This window comes from Achroia grisella, unplaced genomic scaffold (assembly GCF_030625045.1).
Source record: "Achroia grisella isolate CSIRO2021 unplaced genomic scaffold, CSIRO_AGI_Agris_v1 utg1174, whole genome shotgun sequence".
NCBI lineage: Eukaryota > Metazoa > Arthropoda > Insecta > Lepidoptera > Pyralidae > Achroia > Achroia grisella.
In genome coordinates this window covers 1,080,217-1,104,992 of record NW_026712590.1, presented here as the reverse complement: position 1 = coordinate 1,104,992, position 24,776 = coordinate 1,080,217, and the positions used below count along the sequence as shown (strand labels likewise).

Genomic DNA, 24,776 nt, shown 5'->3' with positions numbered 1-24,776 from the left:
CGCAAGCCGAAGTGGTCCGCTAGCAAACAAAGAACAAAATTAGCAGCAGGAGCAGTGAATTCAAGGTGCTTCTGCAGACGGTGCCGGGAGTCGTCATCATCAGGAAACCAGGAACGAGGAAGGTGTGCTGTGGAATGGAATACGCCACAAGCTACAAATACTAATTCATTGAGGTGATTGGTTTACAAGTAAACTGATGTGTTTTACGCACTTCACGAAGTTGCAACATTAAATTCGCTATAATATTATATTAATATATAATATTATCCACTTATTTTAATTAATATATGCTTACTATATTAGAAAATTTATGTGCAGAAGTAATAATCAACTTATGAATGCAGAAATAATATAGTTCATTGTAACATTGAAATTTTGTTCAAGTGACTATTTCAAATTGGTAATAATAAGAGTATTGTATATTTAGTAAACCATTATAACTTTAGGTAGATATTATAAATATTAATTAACTACTTATAAAATGGATTCTTTAGTAAATGTACAATTAGATATTCAAAATAGAATGTCTAGGGCGAGGCAAAATTACAAAAAGTCTCCTAAGGACAGAGTAACTGAACAATATGTTGAAATTAGATTGGAATCATTAGAACAATTATGGTCTCAATTTAATGAGACTCACCGTGACATTGTGAAGTTATGGCAGGGTGAAGAATGTTCATATTTTGCGGATGACATAATTGAAGCTGTAGAGGAATTATATATAGATTACAAAACCGAACTGAAATATTCACTCGCCTCCTTGCAGAGTACAAATCGAGTGGTATCAAATAATTGTACTCATAGTCCGGCATCAACAAGTAACATTCAGATGCCGCGTATTGTAATTCCATATTTTTCAGGCCTATATACGGAATGGGTTACATTTAGAGATTTGTATATTTCCCTTGTGCATACAAACGATCAACTTGACAATGTACAAAAAATGCATTATTTGAAAGCTTATCTAACTGGTGAAGCGGAACAGCTTCTCAGACATATACCAATTGCAGATGTAAATTATGAACGATGTTGGATGTTACTTAATAATAGATACAATAATAAAAAATATTTGTCACATACTATATTAAAACGATTATTAAGTCAAAAGAATATTGCTTATGAATCATCCAGTGGTTTAAAAAATCTAATGGATACTACAAACGATTGCTTAATTTCATTAACTACTCTTGGTATAGATGTCAGTACTTGGGATGCTATTGTTATCCATATACTTACTTTAAAGCTTGATACAGAGTCTAGGAAACAATGGGAAATTAATATAACTAATATTAATTCTTCGGAGGAGTTACCTACCTTCAGTCAGTTTAATGAATTTATCACCAAACGTTATCGAGCTCTCGAGTTCCTGGATTCTAAATCAACAACTGTAACAGATAATAAACTTAAAACTATGCATGTGTTACATAACAATCAGTGTACTTTCTGTTCTGGAAATCATAAAATATCTTTATGTAAAAACTTTGCAAATCAAAATGTAAACTCTCGTCGCAACTTTGTCCAAAACAATAACATATGTTTTAACTGTCTGGGGAATAATCATTCTGCTGTATCCTGTAAAAGTATTAATAGATGTCGTATATGTAAAAAGCAACACCACTCATTACTGCACCCTAATAATGTAGACACTTCCGATTCTAGTGGTAAAACGAATTCTACTACCAATGATGCAGAGAGTAACTCAAAAAGATTATCAGCGTTCTTTTCATCAGGTTCTGTAAAATGTAATCACGTATTGCTACCTACTGCGTTAGTCAAAGCTGTATCAGAGACCGGAAAGCAATTTGTTATCAGAGCATTGTTAGATCAGGGGTCGCAAACTTCTTTCATATCTGAGGCGACCGTTCAATATTTAGGTCTCAAGAAAACATCAATAAAGGAATATGTGTCAGTTTTAGGTGGAGATATGAATATATCATCTGAAGCTATAGTTACTATTAATCTTCGTTCAATGGTCGATCCGAGCTACAAGATGTCAGTGAAGGCTTATGTGTTGAAATCAATCACTAGTTTTCTTCCAGATAAGAAACTAGATTCACTGGAATGGCTTGAATCACTAAACATTCAATTAGCAGATCCGAATTATCACACTCCTAATAAAATTGACATCTTATTAGGAGCTGAGGTTTATAGCAAAATAATTCTAAAAGATGTAATAAAGGCACCACATGAAACATCGGTAGTTCAATGCACATCATTGGGTTGGATTATCACTGGTGAGTTAAAGGCATCAATCAAGAATCAACGGTATTCAGAAACAAAAACCTTTCTCTGTAGAGAAGATGAGAATAAAACATCAAAAATATATTGTGAAGAACAATATAATCTAAATTTAACAAAACAACAGATGTTAAATGAAAGTAATTTTCACTCACCAAACGGCGTAATAATTTCAAAATATAAAGACATTGCATATAAGGAAACTTCTCTTGGCTGTGATATCGGTGAAAATAAAAAGATGAACTTTATAAAAAAACGATTCCAGGGACAAAAATTGTATGTATAAATAAATATAGTAGTGATCGATGAACATCACGATGTTGTAGAAAACTGAAACAAACATTAAATTACAGAATATCAGATATAATTAATGTACATAACATAAAATATATTGATTACTTACCACCAGAAGTATATTATTAGATGAATACTAAATCCAACAATATAATGTTAAACTGTTATTAATAAATTATTTGTTTCTGGGCAAAATAAAATTATAAAAATATATATGCAACTTTGGACAATGTTATGCGAGTAGTCATAGTAAAATTCAGCAATTTATAAGGTCAATTATTGTATTTCTGTATAAATCATAATTTTTTTATGTATTTAATATTGCCACGGTGGGCGGTTTTAGATATTAAAGGACAATTTTATGTCAAATATGTCCTTGGTGGGCGGAAATGTATAATTTCTATATAAATGTAACTGGCAGCCTACAAAAATGTGCGTTGCCATATTCGTAAAAAACATAATAAAAAAAGAAAGATAAAAAAAAAGAATATAATTCAAAATTATCAGAGACATTAACGCAACATTGTATTTTTATTTCATAACAATTAAATATCTATCAACCATCCCTCAAATCCTCGATTCAGGTTTAAACACATTCTGATTCTGAAGATGCTGATTCTGACTAATAGAGTTTTTGTTAACTGTCGATGTCATGGTAAATAAAACACTTGATATGCCCGCATTTCTTTGAATATAGAAATCAGTGGGTATCTCTACCTAATATTGTAAAATGTGTTTTGTTGAAGGAAATAACATCTCATATCTTAGTCCTCTGGAATGATAATGAATGTATGGTATCGCGGGTTCCAATGATGACGTGATGGTACCGTTTACTTATAAGTAGCATTTTCCATTCCAGTTACAGAAAAAATTAATAGTAGTAGTAGTAATAATAATTATTTGTTAACTTTTTATTATGCACAGAAAATATTTACAAAAAAGATCTTAATATAAACGTGCTAAATAAAAGGCCTTATTGCTCATTGCTTATAGCGAGAGTAGTGGACAACCTGAGTATTGGATTACTTTACCTCTCTAACCATTTTTTTAATACAGTGGACCAACGAGCTTGCGGCCATTTGATGGCAACATCAGGGGAATTGAAAGAAGTTGCCAGCCTTTTAAGAAGGAATAAGCTCTTTTCTTGAAGGTTTCAATATCGGATCGGTTCGGAAATACCATTGCTCGAAAGCAATTCCACAATGTGGTTGTATGTGGAAAAAGTTCCTGGAAGACCGTACTGTGGAGGACCGCCATTCATACAAATGTTTAGGATGCTATTTTAGCTTCGGGCGGGTGGTACGGTGGTGAACTCAGCAGCTGGTATTAATCCAAACAATTCCTCAGAACACTCACTGTGATAGGAAATGCACAGAGATACAATATGTCGCCGCAGAGCCAATGGGTCGAGTCTGTCATAAAGACGTAAAAATCTACCCCGTAAATATATATACCTATCTGTTTTAATATTTCAATAATAAAAAAAAATATTCCACCTAATTGCAAAGTTGACAATCTTCCGCAAACTGAATATTTTAGAAGCAACGTGGTGGAAGTGAGTGGAATATATTAAGGCGGGTTACACACATTCATACGTGCTCTTTTTTCCAGTAGTTTCTTTTTTTTCTCAATGATGATAAAGGGGTATACACATTGTTCGATCGAGAGTAGTCACCGCAAATCATGTACTTAAGTATACCATATATATACTAAATATTTCAATAATAAAAAAAAATTCAAATAATTTTATTTATTACCAATAAATTGTTATAGTGACAAATTAAGCGTAGGTCCTGTGTTAGACAGTTTTCATCAGTCTACTGTAAATGAAAATTTCTTAAGATTTTGTTGAGTCTTATTTAATATTTGATGATAATATTGATGTAATTAATATTTGTGGAAAAAAAAAAACTCATAAAATAAAGTTGTATTTTTGCTTTGTACAGCATGTATAAAGCAGCAGATACACTAAGTACACTTTAAATTTCCCAAAGAGGTTCTTCATCTGACTTGGCTACCCAAAATGGGATACCCTCAGGTAATTCCCCCGGGAACAGAAGAAAATGGGCGTGCTCGTGCTAACATGCGTCGTTTCTTTCTTATTTACAATTCTGAGTAGGAAGTTGATATAATTACAATGAATATTAAATAATATTTGTAACGAGAGTGTGGGTGTAATGTAGGCTGTATATCATGGTAATTGGGCTATTTGACATTTAGAAACTGATGTACATTCTTGTAGAACCTTTCAATTATTATTAGATATATTAATTGTTAATACAATTACAGACAAATTTTTCTTTCCTTCATGACACCTCTAATCATTTGGATCAATGTATTGTGTTGGGGATCGTACTCGCCGGAGATAATTTAAACTTATATGGACTGTATAAACTGGTATATTTAACTGTTACAAATCTTATTTATCTTATCTCGCCCCCGCTAGTAGTGTTCGCGCGAACAATTGCTTTATAAGATTCTCTATGCGATGCTGTTCTGGAAGACAAAGATGATGCTGCTATATCCTCAAATTTTTTTTTAGTGGATGATAAACGAATGGTGTACACGCTTGCGCTAACGGTTTACGCTGGCGGGGCACCAGTGGAGGATGATAAGATGAACATGAAGTCAGATCAGTTAGCCCAACGTGACAAATTCACCGGGAATTTATCACGATCGTTTCCAGGGGGAACCGCGTGGAGATCGATCTGACATGGTATATTGCTAGCAATGGGATCATTAGTGCACATTACTAACAATCCCCTCCTCCCTATATCCTCTAATTTTACTATCTTATCTTTACATCCAAACGACAGCTAATAATTCATGCAGACGACTTTTTGATGGCATCGTTGGTCTAGCGGTCTAGCGGCACACCGCTCTATTTTCGATGGTCGCGAGTTCGAATCCTTGCACGGTGCAAATATTTGTATTCATGAGTTGTTTGTATAGGTCTGGGTGTTTTCTATATATATTATACATGTGTTAAAAAAAAATAAGTATTTATATCAGTTAGTTGTCTGCTTATCGTAGGACTAAATGGTGGGTTTATTTATTTTATAATGAAAGAATTTTCTTAAAAATGAGCTAACCAAACAGTAATTTTTGTTTCTACAATAAATTTTTTTTCAATGTCACTGACAGTCATGACCTTATAGACAGATGATCAACAACTCATATGAACTTAAAGAGTGATTATATATAAATATTTAATGTGATAGGTTTGTACGTCCGTTCATTACGTCACGGACGTTTAAGATCCTTTGTTTACGGTGTAGTCCATAAATTGTTTATAGCGGTTCTAAACCCATTTTGAAAGCATTTTAAGTTTAATACACCAAAACGTTATGGCAGTGGAAGTTAACATTTTTGCGTTAGGATTTAATCGTTTTTATGACCGTTCAGATCTTAGATTCAGATGTTTCTTCTACGGTTTAGATGTTACTTAAATACACATAGAGTAACAGGTTTGTTGGTTCTCCTCTCTCTTTCTCCCTCTCTTCTACCAATTGTTACTTAGAAAATAGATCTAAAGGACTTGGAGTAAAGATACAGTTGAAGGGAACCTGTAATTTCATAAACACTATGAAGAAATAATAAAAAAACAAAAACTTTACTTTCGAAGATTGCGGGTTCAATTCCTCGCACATACATAGGTACGTATATTTAGTATGAATTTACAAAAAAAAGTATCAATGTATTTGTATCAGTTGTCTAGTACCCATAATACAAGCTCTGCTTAGCTTGGGAATAGATTGCGCTGTGTGTCCTGAAATATTATTATTATTACGGTTTATTTTACTGAAATATGAACTAATAGCGGGATTTGGTAGATCACCTATGGACAATAACACAACAGCAGCAGACTTCGGACTGCGCAGACGATATACTTGCACCGCCTATTTCAGATGTTTTTCTGCAGCTGAAATAGCTGAGAGGTACTTTTTTTTTTACTGCGTTGTGGCAAACAAGCATATGGCTCAACTGATGGTAAACGGTTACCGTAGCCTATAGACGCCTGAAACAACAGTGGTATCACGTACGCGCTGCCAACTTAAGAAATATTAAATATCTTTTTGAAAAATCCCACGCTGTAGTCTCTCGAGAAAACCTCGGCAGGTAGTTCATTCCACAATCTAAGTGTATGCGGGAGGAAGCTCCTCTGAAACCGCACTGTCCGAGACTACATACTTATTATTATCCACTTAATAATATTAGGACAGACTAATTTCATACCGACGCATTTAGCAATCGTATGACTATTTTATATTTTGTACAAATTCTACCGATAAAAGTACATGAAGAGTGAAGCTAGCAACACTCAATTACATTCTAGTCTTACAATGAATACCAGTTAATTACATAGCTAGCAAGTAGCTTTGATCGATGACAGGTCACCGGGTGCCTCCCTACAAAGGGACTTCGATCGACGTACGGCCGTATCAATAAGTTTCCCTTAACTGCTATGTAGCTACTATATAGGGCTGTCAACTGTATGAGAATCCTCATATGGGTTCAATATTTATGTTTTTTTTCTTTTTATTACTTGCTTGCATGACAGTAAGAGTAAGCAGTAAGAACCGTCGTTACACTTGCAGAAACAGTAATATAGTCATTGCATCGTCTTGTAACTGCTGTTGTACCCTCATGCATGTGGATTTGCTAGTAATGAGGATAAATCGTATAGGGCAGTGGGGTTAACCTGACTTCCATGTGGTTACACCTGGAAACCGCGTATTATTATATATAAGTGTAATATTCATGGAAGCAATGGCACTATTCCATATTCATCTTTTAACAGATACCCCTCAAGCAATGTCATTTGAGAGGTGTCATGTAATTTATTTCATCATATGCGGAAATTATATATTTCAGTAAATTGTTTAATGCAGCTAAATTTTAGAAGTGTAACACGGTTTTATTTTCAGTTCATTAATTTCAGTGTATACAGTCTGGTGATTAACGGGACTGTTAAGATTGTTGTCGATTTAGATTAAAACGAGGTTATTGTCTAATATTCACCATCGCATTTATCGTGTCAGTCTGTAGTCAATTATTCTATCTGTCCTAGTTAATGTCTTGTAAGCGGCCAGCAAGCAGTCCTAGCAAAAGGCCGCAACAAGCGTCAAAAATATTAACTTGTTACAAATTTCTAAGCTGCTTAATACGCCGCAAAAGTTTGAAGGTTGGCAACCCTGCTACCGTAACTTTTATAGTACATAAGACCTTTGAGGAAAACATAAGGAAATAATACTTTCTAAGTGCCATTGACTGTGATACATACATTTTTTACTTGTAATCACATTAGTCTTGAGGCCTATTACAAGACTGCCGAAGAAATTAGGACTTCGGGAAGAACAAACTTTCTATCCTGATCAATCATGGCCAGATGGAAAAAGTCGCAGAATTACGCTAGTCTATATCAATAGTAGAAGGAAGAATTCCTACTAACAGATACCTACTTATGTAATTATGAAAATAAGTATAATATATATATCCTACAGTGAAAACTTCTATTAAAAACTTCCGCTGTATCTGGATTTATAAATTCTTATATACATATAAAAAAAACTGTGAAACAACTAAATAGATATAACATAATACTAAATAGTTTGTTATACTATTGTGACCAAAATGGCTTTCAATTAAAATTTAACACGAAGATATATGGTATCACGAGGGTGGACATATATAATATAAAAAACATCTATCTTTATATAAAATAAAAAACAAATGAATATGCGAGTTATACCTTATATACATATATATACTTTTCAAAGCTAAATAGTATTTACGGATTCGGTGGTCAAGCATTTAACACAGCGCTTTATTTCCGATAGTCGCAGGTATGATTCCTCGCATGATGCAATAATTTGTATTCATATGTACGATTGTTTTTATTGATCTAGGTTTTTTCTATATATATATATTAAAAATATATATATATATATATATAATAATTTCTGTCACTTTATAGACTTACAACACAAGCTCTGCTTAGATTGTAATTAGATGGCACTGTGTAAATTGTCGTGAGTTATTATTATAATGGCTGCGGTTAGCTCCATGAGATACAAGTTAGTTTACAATAAATGTCATGGTTTTATTGGACTCCACCTTCATCAACTTAACGTGTTAGATATTCGGATATCAAACTTATACAAAATTAATTATCGAGTTTTGAACAATATTACTTTCCAAGTAACGTGTAATCGCTTTAACTAATCATACTTCTTAACAAATCTATTAATAAGCGTGGTTTCAATGGTGCTTCCTCCCGCGTTCAATTATATTGTAGGAAGAACTACCTGCTGAGGTCTTCTCACTAATCTATGCTATGGAATTATTCAAACTTACTCCTGGTTACTAGAATTAAAACTGGTTACTAGAACGTGTATCTAAAGCTGCATTAGCAGGCTCCTACCAGATTGGATGATACAGGGAGAGAAACACGAGTGGTGAAGGTGAGTGTTCACATACGTCGACAACGGGGTCCCTTAGGGATGGAAGGAAATTGTTAGTAATGTAGACTAATAACCCCATTGATAACTATGTACCATGTCAAGTTGTCCTCCACGTGGTTCCCCCTGGAAATAATCATGATAAATTCATATTGAATTTAGCAGGATAGACTAAGTGATCTAACCTCATGCTCATCTTATTATCCTCCACTGGTGTCCCACCAACATAAACCATTAGCGTAGGCGGGGTACACCATTTCATTATCATCCATAAGAAAAAAAGGGGCATCTTAAACCTACACCAGGGTCACTAGTCCTGGGAACTGCTCGGAATTTCCCTCTCTGCCACACGATGTACCCGGTGTAAGGATGCATGTACGTAGTTAGTAAGTAGTATATGACAATTGATTATAATAATAAATAGTCAGTATACACTCAAATATCGTGCCTATCATTTGCCTAACAAGTACCACCCTTATATGGCGACTCTACCAGGATTTTAACCTGGAATCTTCTGATTCACCTACACAGTGAATCCATGGAATGCTAAGAAGTTCATCTCTAATGGTTGTGTAATGATCCTGCTCCAGTCACAACCACTCTCAAGGATCTAAGAAGCTTACAGAAACTAGGATATTATTCAAATTTGCCTGCCACCGTATTATTGGCCTTACCACATAATATATTTATGAAGTCCATTGTAGCTACCTGTCCTACGCGTAGATCAGATTCGACTTGGCGGCCGGGTGACCGCGCACGCGTATTACACCTCGTAGTACCGTGCGTAGCGCTACGAGCTACGACGCGTAGAAATTGTACGCTACGCTCGAGTAAATAAATCTATGTTTGACTTTCACTACGACGTCGGAAATTTCGAGAATAAAAATATATTGGATTTGATTTAAAAACATGTTATGATTGAGCTTCTTGTGAGTTTTATAGAACTGAAGTAGTTTTAGTATGTATAGTCTATTCAGTATGACTCAAAATACCCTTCTACTCCTTCTTCAAAACATGATGCCGTAGTCTCTAAACCTCGGCAGGTAGTTCATTCCACAATTAAAGTGTACGAAGAAATTTCTCTGAAACCGCGCTGTTAGAGACCACTTATTAATATGTGCTGAATTATAATCGTACAGATTAATTGTACATATACTGAGAGGTTAGCAGTACTCGTCACAATTTGTTCATGAAATTTTATTCATTCATTCATAATTTAAGACCTACGACCTTGTCGGTGGAGCGTCCACATTTCACGATCTTCCATCATGCTCTTTAAATGTTGATACGACTCAAATTTTATCTTAATTTGCTTGATGTAACTGTGCCTTGGTCATGAAGCTTATATCTATAATTTATAAGTACTAGCTGACCCGGCAAACGTTGTTTTATTATATAAATTAATATCGTTATTAAAAATAGGGGTTGGTGATAGAAGGGTGAACATTTAGTAGTGTATGTATTTTTATTGCCACATAATAAAAAAATAAAAATTATAAATTTTAGGGAGAGCCACTCTTAACACCTAGGGGTACAAAAATTAGTTATAAACCTATATACTCAAACCTACTGAATATACATATAAAATTTCATCAAATCGGTCAAGCCGTTTCGGAGGAGTATGAACACGAAACCTTTTATATATAAACGAAGAATTTTATATATAGATAAGAGTATATATATATATATATATATATATATATTATATATATACCGACACTCGTTCCCATTACGTCACAGTCGATAAAGTATGCAGTTACACCTTCCAGTTGTACACGTACGAACGCCGTTAAAACACTGTCAGACTGACACGGGTCGAAATTTAATATAACAAATATTTTAGCCGATGTTTATTGAGGTGCGCGCTTAAAATTATTGATGTGAACGCTGTACAAAGTTATATCAGTCGGAAGCGATTATTCCTTCGATACAGTATCTCAACATGTATTTTTTTTTAATTTTTGCCCTGGAAAATTCACACAGCGCCACATAGTCCTAAGCTGAGCACAGCTTATGTTATACGTGATAAATATGTATGCATACATAATATACCAAGGGGATGGAATGTTTCAAAAATTGTATTTGGCTCCATACCTACTTTGTGTAATGCAATCACAGCGATTTGGTTCTCTTTATTATTACATTACATTATAATATTACAAAAATATTTGACAACCGATTGGCGCGAAAATGAGCTTATATTTGAATATTAATATTCATAGAAAAAATACTAATTCCAAATTCAAACGTAATATATTGTTTATTTTTAAAGTTTAACGGTACTTATATGGCCAGACTATGTATATAGAAAACATCCAGACTGGTCATATACTTATGTATACTTCTGTAACTTGCTACGATCGGAGGTAAAGCGCTGCACTAAAACTCTAGACAACACAGGCTGTTAAATGAAATGGCAAATTAGCTATTAGGCAGCCGTTGAATATCGGCAACCGTCACCTATATACATGAACATACTACAGATACAACGTTATAATGTGACGCCCGCAATATCACTCATGCGTTGCCATTCTAGCGATGATGATGATGTCATGTATAGGAGCTGGTTATCGTGTTTTTTTTTATATATTATTTATTCGCAGTTCTTTTTTATATATTTGGATTTATACATTTTTAGTTACGAATAGTTTTATTTATATTACGATATAATATACATGTGTATATATATCCTATACTGAAACTTCTATGACGGTTACCATTTGTCATCAGGTGGGCAAACTTGTACGCCATCCAATTACATAAAAACAAAGTATAAGGCGAGGCTTGAACAGACAGTACAGTTTAATCCGATTCGCTTGAATATTACCATAATATATATACTGTATAGGCGGTATGAAGATAAGGAGTATAAGATAATAAGAATAAAAATTGGGTATGTGCGACGATGCTAATAAAATTTTATCCGGGCTGTATTTTTTCTTTATTTTTAACATCCCCAACAAATGTGATCGTTTGGAGAGTTTCAACTGAATTTAAAAAAAGAGAATGTTCTCGATTGTATATTATTGTATGGATATGTATATATGACACGTGATATTTTCCTTAAATCAGTTATATTTTCTCGTTACACATGATTAGTAGAAATAAAAATAAACTTAATAAGCATTTTTGAATCACATATCGGTATCCCAACTGATACCTGACACACGGTTAGACGTCTCGGGGGCGCAGATCCGGACACTTGATCCTCTAATTCTCACTCATTCGGAAAGCAGACTCCTCACAAGAAGGAACGAGTAAACCGAATGGAAACTTGCATGTTGCTCTTTTAAATAAATGTTGTTCTAAGTATAAACGTTATCAAGGATTAGGCATGCGATAATCAACATAGAAACCGTGAAGCACTCAATCTTTATAGTAGTATTGAGCATACCAAACCGAAAGCCTTGTATCTACAATATCTATATATGAAACTTTCACCACCGTTTTCACCAAGACACAAGTTTAATAAAGGAATATAAATGTTATACTCTTCATACGTCACATCAGTTGAAATATATATATATGTAACATCATGACTAGAAGAGTTTAAGTTCCCTTTGGTTTTCATAAATAAATTATAATTAACGGTTTACTTTGTAAAACAAAGCCTAAAAATGATTATTTCTAAGAATACAACAAACGGATCTACTATCAAGGAGGACAAGGAAAAAGATACAAATCTATAATAATACTATTAATATTATAAATGTAAATAAATATGTTTTTTACTCAATCTAAAGCGATTAGATTTTATTATATTGGATTAGAAAGAAAATACTTCTTTTTATCATTTTCCGATCGCGACAATATATTATATTTGACGGCTGGTGAGCATGAGGAATCACCCGCCGGCGCTAACGGTTTCCACCGGCGGGGCACCAGTGAAGGATGATAAGATGAGCATGAGGTCAGGTTAGTTAGCCCATCGTGACAAATTCACCAGGAATTTAACATGATGGTTTCCAGGGGGAACCGCGTGGAGGTCGACCCGACAAGGTACATTGCTAGCAATGGGGTTATCAATCCACATTACTAACAATAGCCTTCCCCCCCCCCCCCTCCTTTGGGTGTTATATTGTGTATGTATTTACAAAAAACTATGTATTTATACCAGTAGTCTAGTACCGCCAACAGAAGCTCTATTTAGCTTGGGACTAGATGTCGCTGTGTGAATTGTCCTGAGATATTGTATTATCTTCTCTGCATAGTCCTTTCAGCGACTTTTGATATAACAGGTATCTATGTGATTGGACGAATATTATTATATACTTCCCTATTTCCCTTTTTACAGAGTGGTTTAATTATGCTCTATAATAATTATGATATTTTCCTTCTACAAATATTAAGTTATTATTTTTATAGATATTCTAAAATATATAGTAATTTTGCAAAATCGTTTTCAAAGTTCTTGTTGCGGTTTCGTGGCGACTCTAAATATTGTCGAGTTCATACAACGCTGCGTTTGATAGTGTAATTGCTCATTTAGTTTAGTTTCATTCCTGAAAAGCTAGCATGATTTATAACCTCGTATATATTATAAAACAGAGTGAGGGGACTTTGAGTGAAGTATGTCTGTATCTTCACAATAATCTCAAAAACAACTGAAAGGATTTTCAAAATCATATTCATTAAATGTTATTCATTCTGTTGATGTATGACAAACCGATGCGGTTTTATATATATACTACATATATTATATATTAATGAATTATGGTACAAAACTCGGACTTAAAGTTAAAGGCATTCTCCACCAGTCAACCTTCGGAATGTTCAGTTATACCACAGATAACATATGGTTACTAAATTTATATGTTTAATGTTTGACGGCCTCGGTGGTCTAGTGGTTTAGCATACCGCCTAACTTCCGATGGTCGTGGGTCCGATTCCTTGCACGGTACAAACATTTGTATTCATAGGTGTGTTTCTATCGATTTATTTGTTTTCTACGTATAATATGTATGTATTTACAAAAAAAAACTAAGTATTTATATCAGTTGCCTAGTTATGGGTTAACACAAGCTCTGCTTACCGTGGGACTAGATGGCGCTGTGTAAATTGTCCTGAGATATATTATTATTATTATTTTTTTTTCCAAATATTCTCATCTCCCCTCTTAAGGAGAGGAGATGGCAACATACCCCCGGCAGAAGCACAGTCGGCCGGGGTTCAGGGCCCCAGGGAGAGAAACCGGCGTACTTTGCGGGCAGAATCTAAGAGCACCGCTTTCTGCATCTTTCCCGGGAGTGAGCCGCCTCGGAATCCCAACCGTCTGAGATGTTGCTCCAGACTGGTTGGGATAAGACCGTTCACCGATATAACGATTGGAATGATTTCGGTGGACATCACCCCCCACATTTCGGTCACCTCGTGAGCCAGGTCGAGATATTTTCTCTTTTTTTCAGTTTCGGCTTTCACGAGGTTCTCGTCATGCGGTATGGTGATGTCCACCAAAAACACCCTCGAGAGTGCCCGATCCATCACCACGATATCAGGTTTGTTCGCAAGAACGGTCCTGTCCGTGATGATGGATCGGTCCCAGTAGAGCCTGACGATTATTATTATTATTATTATTACGTTAAGCTACCATTTTGGTTTTCATACATGATTTAAGAGGAAGCTTGAGACGTATAATTATATATACATACAATATATACATATAATTCTTTAAGGTTTTGGGTAAATTATTTTGTATACCCCTGGGTCTGGTATAATAATAAAAATAAGTATGTATATCGGAATAAAATATGTAGAAACATATAAGGATATGTTCCTATATATTTTCTTTGCTCTATAGAGCAAAGAAAATATATAGGAACATCCATTGATTTATCTATATACCAAGATATATCTTGGTATATAGACAAATTAATGGAGCCTAATTAGTTTGGTTGATTACAACTAATTCGCCAAAGTTACTGCGGCGAGGTGTTCGTGAATACTACTTTCATCCCTTGTGAATATGATGCGAAACTTCATCATTATTTTCATACTAATTACCGATAAATTACTTCGGAACTTCGACGGAGGGCAGTAAAAATTCTATTAACATTTTTTTTTATCATATATATATTTCACAGGCCACAGCCATCTAACTAGGCTAAGCAGAGCTTATCCAACGAGCATTACATAACTGATACATATAGGTATATAGTAATGGAAATAAAAAAAATATCTCTTAAAAACCAATAAATCAAGATAATAAACAACAATTGCAAAATATACTGTCCAGCAATGGATAGCGCTGGGCTGATGATGATGATGATGATGACTAAATGTACCTAGTTGTTTAATAAGATCCTGTAGTAATTTATTAAACAAAATGTGGAATACAAAACTTAATATTATACGCTTAATACTAAACTGCATTTATACAAAAATGACGACTTTGGGAAAATTAACTCTAATAATAACAAATGTAATGTTGATATTCCAAAATATGCAAATTTTGAGTTTATGCAGTTTCGTATTAAGTGTGCATACAATAATATAATAACTATACATCTATACTTATACATGCATACAATTTACAATTAATAATATTATGCGTTGTTCCGTGAACTCGTGTACATAATGCATTTATATTATAATTATGCATAAAAAAAATGTTTGAAAAGGACCGAGGTCATGGACAGTCAAGGATAATACTGTGAAAACTTCTGAGCTAAGATTAGTAGATATTCATATTGCCTGACTGAAGTAATTCCAAAGTCGAATGAAGAAACTCACATAATTTCTGTACAACATAAATAAAATAGGTTCTCACACACGCTATCAAACATTTAAGCTAAGGAACTACGAAAAGAAAAGATGTCACTACACTGTGCGGAAAATTGTATCTGCAAAATTCGACTCTATCGTCAATTCGTAGAGTTCAAACGTTCACTGGATACAGATAAATGGCTCTGTTAATGAAATATGAATCCAATGCCCCTAGGCCTAAAGTCCAATTTGGTTGGTGTTTCGAATTCCGCAGTAGTGCGCATCTGGGGAGTGCAAGCAATTAGATATTTTTTCATTGCAGATATTTTGTTACACTCAAATTATGTACTTACCGTCCGTTGTCGACGTTATATTCATCTTGATGGGCAAAAGAACTTTTTGAAATTAGAATACACTTAAATAACTTCACTAAAATTAATTATTCCACAGTTCGAAATTTGAATTCAAACAGAAGTGTAGTTCAAAGGCGAAGTTACAAAGTTTATGTGTATGATCCAAACAAGTTTATGGGTGGGAACACAGATGATTATTCAGTTGTTTTCCGGGCGGATGACTCGCGGCCGTGTACGGCCGTATGCAGAAATTCTACGCCCAGTAACCAAATATTTACACTAGCTCACATTCAGAATTCACAGTTACACGGTACACTATTACCACAATAGGAACTAGAGACTGTTTAATTTTGAATGCACGCGGTCAAACGTCAACTATTGGCGCGAACACTTGACAGATGGCTGATTGATTCCAGACGTATGGAAATACAACACTGATTATGCTTTCAGAATGTTCACTGAGGTAGGAAGGGATCAGATTCTCAACAATTAGCGAGAATGATGCTACTTTGCTAGCAATCCGAAGCTTTTTGATAGTGTAACGACAAAACAAATAGTCCGGAATGAGTGAGACTTGGGCATGCGCGATAGGCACTGCCGTATGCGTACATTGTTAAGACGCGGTTACTGAACTCGCAAAATTGCAATTTATTATATATAATAATTATAATACAATATAAAAAAAAATATTTATTTATATTAAAATTAGAGAGCAAGGCAATATTTGTAATTAGATTTCTTGTTTTTTGTAATTTTGTCAATATAAAACATAATGTGTTAAAATTATAAAACATATTAAATTTTTAAATTAATACAGCTTAATAAATGTAGGTATACAAGTACAATTCTATAAAAGTATGTGGGTATGTACATTGTATTGTAACATTGTATAGTAGGTAGGTACATTGATATAAAATATTTATTTATTTATTTATTTATTCATTTATTTCAGGCAACTAGGCCCATATTATAAATACCTTATAGACTAACATACATATAATATAATAAAAACCAATACAACTATATTGTCTGTGTGATCACGGCACTGAAGACGGCAATCTGCCACGGTAGCGCCGATACACCACACCTTTCGGCCAGTAGTCCTCTTTCATGAAGGTGGGCAGCAAGTCGGTAGATGTTTTAAAATATTATTTTCACGCAATAAAAAAATAAAATATTTCTCTTTATAAACCAAGTTACAATTAATAAAGAGAAATATTTTATAAACAGGAGCAAAGTTATTTTTATCAAGTTCCATTTTTAAATTGAAATAATAAATTATCGAATTCCATTTTCAAATAATGTCAATTCAACAGGGTGTTTCGATACGAATCATATATTGTAGGTACAGATACTATTTGACAACAAAAAATAGATACAATTGAGCATAGTAAAAATGTTTTTTTTATAAATAACATAATTCTATTTTTGAAAATATCCTTGTGAACGTATCCCTACATCTGCAGCAGACTAGGTAGGCACGTACCGCGCAGGGCACGGTACTCTTAAGATATTTATCCGCGGCTGACGGATACCTGACGTATACATATATCTATAGATATACATACACGTGACAGTTGATAATGGTCGTAGATAAAGCCACGGAAATATCAGATGATTTCTTTTCATTTTATAATAGTGGCAATATATAGTATTATATCATTTTATAAGGTTATAGTAAAAGTACAATTTGATAAACAAAAACAACTTTATAAAAATAACTAATGATTAAAGTAAAAAAAATATGTTTTTATGAGATATGTATTATAATAATGAAGACTTATATTATTAAGAGAAGAATAAAGAGCACGAATACCTTAATTTAAAAATATTTGAAGTAAAAAGTAGCTTCAATAAAGCATTTTTTATATCCTTGTACCTATATAAAGTAATATTCATCACCCTGATCCACTCGTCAACTACTCACAAATTATAGTAATTGAGTATAAAAAACTAAATTATATACAGAAATATAAGAAAACAGGAAAATTCTTAACTGAAAAAATCTAAGAATAACTACTTAGACAAAACTTAAGTCGGCATATTGGTTAAGAAAATACAATATCCTCGTATCATTTATTCAAGATCTAATTAGTGTAATGGAATACGAAAAGCGAGATATTAAGACTAAGTATACTACAGTACCTACTATTATATTATAGTTTATTGCTATAGTATGAAATCAAAAGTTCTCTCGTACCAAATGTTAAGATTATTTATTGTATTAATAATATATAATAATAATGATTTCTTATTAAATTAAATTACGGAAAATATAATATGATTTGTTTATAAATATATTAATTTCATTCAATAGTATTTATATGAATATGCATTTACATACAGTAATATTTATGTTACCTAGTTAAGTCGAATTTTTGTGCGAATTTTTGCACGCGATGCCGGGGTCAGAAGCTTGTATATTGTAATTGTATATTGTATAATGTAATTCCAATATATTATTTGCAAATGACAGCAGTAGCATATTTATTATTATAAATTAAGTTATTGTAAATTGTTAAGCATCTTATTTAAATTATATAAATTAATAAATATTTTATATCTATTTGAAAAATATGATCCATAAACTTACACATTTACATAATAATATACCATAACTTTTGTAAACTGGACAATTTATGCAGCATATAAAAGTACTTCCATTCTTGTACTAAGTTATTTCCGTATGTTAGGTCTCCTTAATACATATTGAAAACGACCTTATTACCTTGGAATATTAAAGTTGAAACTTGCTTGTTGGTTTCAAGATAAGTTACCTTATGATGTATGTAGAGACAATAAACTTGAAAAGTTATGGAGTCGCACCCCGAGGTATCCTGCACGTGTTATATTACTACTAACATAGAATAAAAGAATAATTTATATTCTTTTGATTTTTAAAGAAAAATTAAATTTGTCTTCAGAATACCTATAGTGAAAAATATGTCAGGATTATGTACATATTATCTTGTCTGTGGTTATGTCAATCGGATAGTAAATAAATAATTAAGTATTTTTTCATAGAAACATTTCCCACGTTTAATACTAAACTTTATTATCTGAAAGTTGGAAGTTTTGGAATATCGATTTTAGTCTAGATAGTCTTAGATAGTGGTATTTAATAATGCAGCTTGCAGGTAATGCAGTATATTATTAATAAACATATAAATAAAATTAATTATTAAAACTAAACTGTCTGTTTGTAATTTCAAATTAACAGGTTTTCATGAAATGCATATGAAAATATAAACGATTCTTACATCACAATTTTAATTAAAATAAAGTATCCATCTATTCTTAGAAATGGCGGGATTGATTTTGGCGGGATTTTCACTCTTAAGTTGCTACTGAGAAACATAGGCTACTTTGACTTTAGAGAATTTATTTATTTTTAATAATACCATGTTAAAACCACGCGGACGAAGTCGCGGGTGAATATTAATAATATAACATATAAAAGTAGTATAATAAAAATAAGTAATTCATATCTCAGATGTTTTATGCAAAAACTAATTTAAAATTAATAAATTACTAAATACTTATTCGAAATTTAAATAATTAATAATTCTTCTCTTCTTTTTAGTTTTTAAATTTCGAACGTCATCGTTATACAAATAACTATAAAATACTCACTTATTTAATTGTACATAATGACGTTTTTACTTTGGACTTTAATGAGTAATATAGCTACATATTCCCACAAGCGGCTAAATATATACAAAACTGCAGTGTCTTCCATTTTTCAATTTCTCCTTTAGCAGTCGGTTAAAACCATTACCATTCAACAGTTAAGTAGGTGAAAAGGACAAAATGTCGTCCGTACTAAAACTTCCTTTAGATTAAAAGACCCGTCCTTAATATAAGGTCTAGTAGTAAGGTTCCCTGAAGTTACGATAATAAAATTACGCGTCTACTCGACTAGCTTACTTTGTAGTGGGGACTGTGAGAGTCGTAAACCTTTGACTTATGTTATATACTTATTCATTTTAATCCTAGTATTATAAATGCAAAAATAGGTTTGTTTGTTTATGCATTGTATTTTTTTTATGGATGATGATGGAATGGTGTACTGTCGCCTGCGTTAACTGATTACGCTGTCGGGCCACCAGTGGAGGATGATAAAATGAAGATGAAGACAGGTTAGTTAGCTCATTGTGACCAATTTACCAGGCATAACCCACAATGGTTGCCAAGGGGGAGCGTGTGGGAGTCGATCTGACATTAAAAGCAATGTAGCTACTAATCCGCATTACGAACAATTCTCTTCCACTCCGCAAAGGTATATTGCTGCCATCAAGCAGCTTGCGTTACGTTATCTACCAATAGTGAATAGCAATCAGAGACATTTTTTTTAATTAAAAAAAAATCTCTGACTACCCTATCTTGGATAACAGTCGTGGCGATATGTGATGCATATTTCAAGTAAATTCCAATTTTAAACGATTGAATATTTAAAAATGGAATCGTTAATTTGATTGGATAACGCCTATTCCTACTAGCTACTTAACGAGCTTTGTGGGTCAAATCACGCGATCAACTTACCAACTGTTCTCACTCAAGATTTCATGCAAATATGTCGTCTTAAGCCGTACAATTCTAATTCCGATGTACATTGCTAGCAATGCTCGACATATCAGTGAAGAGTAAGTACAATAACCGCAAGCTATAGTGTACATATCGATAGTGCTATAATACTGATTATTTTCAGTACAAGGCTGTCCTAGTTTCTGTTATTTGCTGTTTTAATAGATTGGAGGTTCCGTAGTTAGTGGAATAAGTGACAAATACAATATGTGAGTGACGAGGGGCTAAATTGCTTCGGCTTGCTTTCTATCTTAAACAGAAAGGGAGATATTAATAACTCTGTCACATACATAATGGCATATGTAGATTTGTATATTTCTGGTATATATTGTCGTTAGAATTTCAATTTGAAATATGTCAATAGAGGTTTACCTTTAACGAGGATCTAAAACGGATCTTCAATACACCCATTACCATAAAATAAACAAGGAAGTTGTGATAACGAACAAAGTAATGGTAGTTTTGTGTGTTGTCTGCGTGGTAGCTACCATCTATTTTTTTATGTAATTGAAATGTTAAACAAAATGACGGTAAGCTGATGGAGATATTCAGTGGATATACAGCCGTAAATATAATTAAATCTTGATTTCATCGCAGTTGTATGTAAGACATAACGATTACTTAGCAACAAGAATACTAATTTTAAATTTTATGTGCTTAATATAAGCAGCTCACCTGCTGGTAAGCGGTAATAGTCGCCTATATAAATGAACAGCACTACGGTTATCACGGTATTATGTAATACTACTCTTGCGTTGCCAATCGAGAGGACTAAGATGTGATGATGAAGATGCCCCTTTCACTACCTGATCTTAACCCAACAAGCGAAACACAACTTACAAAGCAAGCAGCTAAAGTAAAAAACCACTTTGGATCGGAGCATTTGTAATCTCTGCCTACCTCCATGAGATACAGGCGTGATGATGATGTATATGTACCTTTGTTACATGATATAACTGCCATTGTAAATTTTCTAACTCAAAGTATTATACAACACAGTTTCACTAAGTATCACTGAACACAAATACTATCTTAACTTTAAAGGGAACGCAACGCGTAATGTTTCTGCTCCAGCCAAAAATATTTGCTCAAAATAAAGGCAAGTACAGACGTACACCATTAGAGATAAGCACGCGTCTGATTTAGTATTTGCGTCGTGTCTGTTTAAGGGAAGACAATCGGGGGGTAGGCTGTACACAGGGATGTCAACCGTAGAAGAATCCTCATACATATTAGATACGAAATTTTTAGTCCTCAGTTCATAGACATTTTCATTCTCGTCCAAGTCTCAACATTTAAAGAGCATAATGTAACACTGTGGGTAGTGGTGGCAGCCGTACAAGAATCCTCGTTCAGATTCGAAATTTTTAGTACTCGGTACATGAACAATTTTATCCTTGTCCAAGTTTCAACATTGAAAGCGAATGGTGGAAAACATCGTGAGTAGTGGTAGCAGCATCACCTAAATGAACGTGGCTCTTAAATTATGAATGAATGAATAAGTGCCTGATCTGTCGGTCAAAATACAATGATGTACTTAAACAGCCAATTTGAAAAAAAACTACGATATGTTTATATCTATGTACGAGGCGTGAATATTTAATAGTTGACAACCCTGGCTGTACACATTTACAGCAAATCGTCACAGGCGAGCACTGCCATGTTTACTAATCAAGACATTCGCCCGCATACTACAATTGTGCCCTTGTAATCAGCACTTTGTACAGTCAATAGAATTTGTATTGATATTTGAGTAAAGCTCATTTGTATGTAAAATTGGCAATCAAATTTAAATTATATAGACTTTCAGGGAATTCTTCGCTCTTTTTTTGTTTATTCCCAAGATAAAAAAGTATATTAGTATTTAGGATGTATTTACTTTTGAAAAGAAAAAAGTTAGAAAATACTCATATATAAAGAAAAGTTATAAACAATTATAAACATCATCATCAACTGCTTCTTCTTTATCCCATTCATCATTTATCCCTGTTCGCAGTGATATAGTATTTACTCCCTTTCTTGCCATATCACCTTTTACACATTCCATCTCTTTTTCGGCTTTCCTCTGCTCTTATAACTATCCACATTCATATGTAATTAATACTTTAAATAGTACGCACAAAGAACTGAAAAAAAGCTTAAACGTTTAATATAAAATTAACAACCAAATTGTATTCGTGGTTACAAGCATCGTCTAGATAGCGGATTTTTCAAAGGAGGTTATTTCTATTACATATTGTTTATACGAATTCGCACCATTTAAGTGGAATGAAGTGTACTTGAATAGTACATAAATGTTGTTTGTTAATTACGTAGGTTAGCGGCTTCATGACTTTATCATCAGTTCTAATCCTAGTTTAGTCTGGTGTGAAGGTTTATTAGGCACATTGATGAAGAAAAAGTATAATCCATCACATTTAAAATAAGTATTATTGCTAAGTAACAATTTGTATGTAACGTGGAACTGCGATCGGAACGAAAGTAAATTATATTTACTGCTATATATGTAATCCACTCAATATCTCCATCAGGTTATGGGCTAGCACTAAAGTGAATATAATTTAGTGAATTCTAGAATATAGTGGTGAAAACAAATCGAAATTCTGAAAATGGCAGATGACGATACGTCGTGTCACGGATTGTACGGCATAATGAAACTCAAGGGTGCTTCGGACTTTCCCAATTGGAAATTTTCAAAGAATCAGTTCTTATATATGATAATACTATTTAGATTCTTGTCTAGATATAGGTTTAACAATAACAACACCGTATTGTTATTATTATAAACTCCTGTGATTACTCTCATCATATATGATAATGATAAATGAGCTACTCGTTTGCATTTATGTTGACATTTTTATAATATTATTAAAAATGCCCTTAAAATATCTGTTAGGTACTAACTTGACTATCATAATTTTAACCGGGGGATAAGAAGATATTGGTTCACCAAGAAAAAAAAAACCAATACATATACTTCCATATCAGTATACAGTTATACTATGTTTCTAGAAAATTAGTTAAGTCGTTAATGTAGCAAGAGATAATAAACAAAGTCACATTCACATATATGTACTCTAATATTAGTAGGTACATTAATCTGTATATGTCGTTAAATTTTACTTAATTTAATACAGCTATATTACTTTTATATACAACATAACGTATATACTATAGGTACATAAATTTTCGAGAGCTTTAAATTTAGATTCTGCGTAAGTACTCGTACATTTATCAGATTCGTTCCGGAAATAGGCGCATAAAAATGTTAATGTATTCATAATTTCGTGGATTAACTTCATTTTATTTTTATAGCAGCCTGTATATAGGTAGACATTTTTCAACAAACCCCTTTTTACATACTAAATACGCATATAAAAAGAGCTGTAAAAGTAACTACAACTGGTACTAGTTACTAAAGAAATTGTTACTAGTTACTTTTAATATAACTGATACTGCGGAACTTGTAACTCGGGATAACCATATCAATGAATATATAAAGTTCTAATTATTTTTTAAATTATATAAATAATTATTAAAAACTTGTCTACACAGTAGTAGTTAATCGAATCTTTAATATCTGTTAATAATTTCTGTAATTAATATTAATGGAAACAAAACGTAAAAATAATAAATAAATTTAAATCTCACCTGAATATTTTAACTCTTACCGTAACCTTTTTCCGTCTAGGAATTTAGTTCTGCACGTTCCTACTCATCATACTTTATTTCCAAATTTGTATCATTACATGCCATTAAAGACTAGAATGAGTTACCCCTTGATATAAAATCTAGCACTACCAAACTTACATTTAAATAAAAATTACGTTTATATAAAATATCTTTCACAACACCAACTAATTCCATAATTTCCCTATACAACCTCCTCTACACACCTCACCTTTCATTGTTGAGAAAGTGTTGCAATAAGTTAAGACTGATATGCGCATTATTTGTGTATTAGAGCATTCATGTTGTAATAAATAAATAAAATAAAATATGATTTAGACAATAAATGAACAACTGGTATGCGCAGCAAACTTTTGACAACATACTCGTGTATTTACCGCCTTCTAACACGAGTAATCTTCGGTAACTCAGTATCTTCGTAACTTAGGAAGCAATGAAACGGTACTTCGTTACC

The 24,776-nt window shown here is 33.0% G+C and overlaps 1 protein-coding gene across 1 annotated transcript; it reads left to right on the top strand.

Moving 5' to 3' along the window:
* The first annotated feature begins 481 nt into the window (after positions 1-481).
* On the top strand, positions 482-16,378 carry LOC131851578 (uncharacterized). The gene is made up of 2 exons (XM_059202094.1): positions 482-2,234; positions 16,146-16,378. Exons 1-2 carry the CDS (start codon positions 482-484, stop codon positions 16,376-16,378), a joined length of 1,986 nt encoding a protein of 661 aa, XP_059058077.1.
* Positions 16,379-24,776: the final 8,398 nt, after the last annotated feature.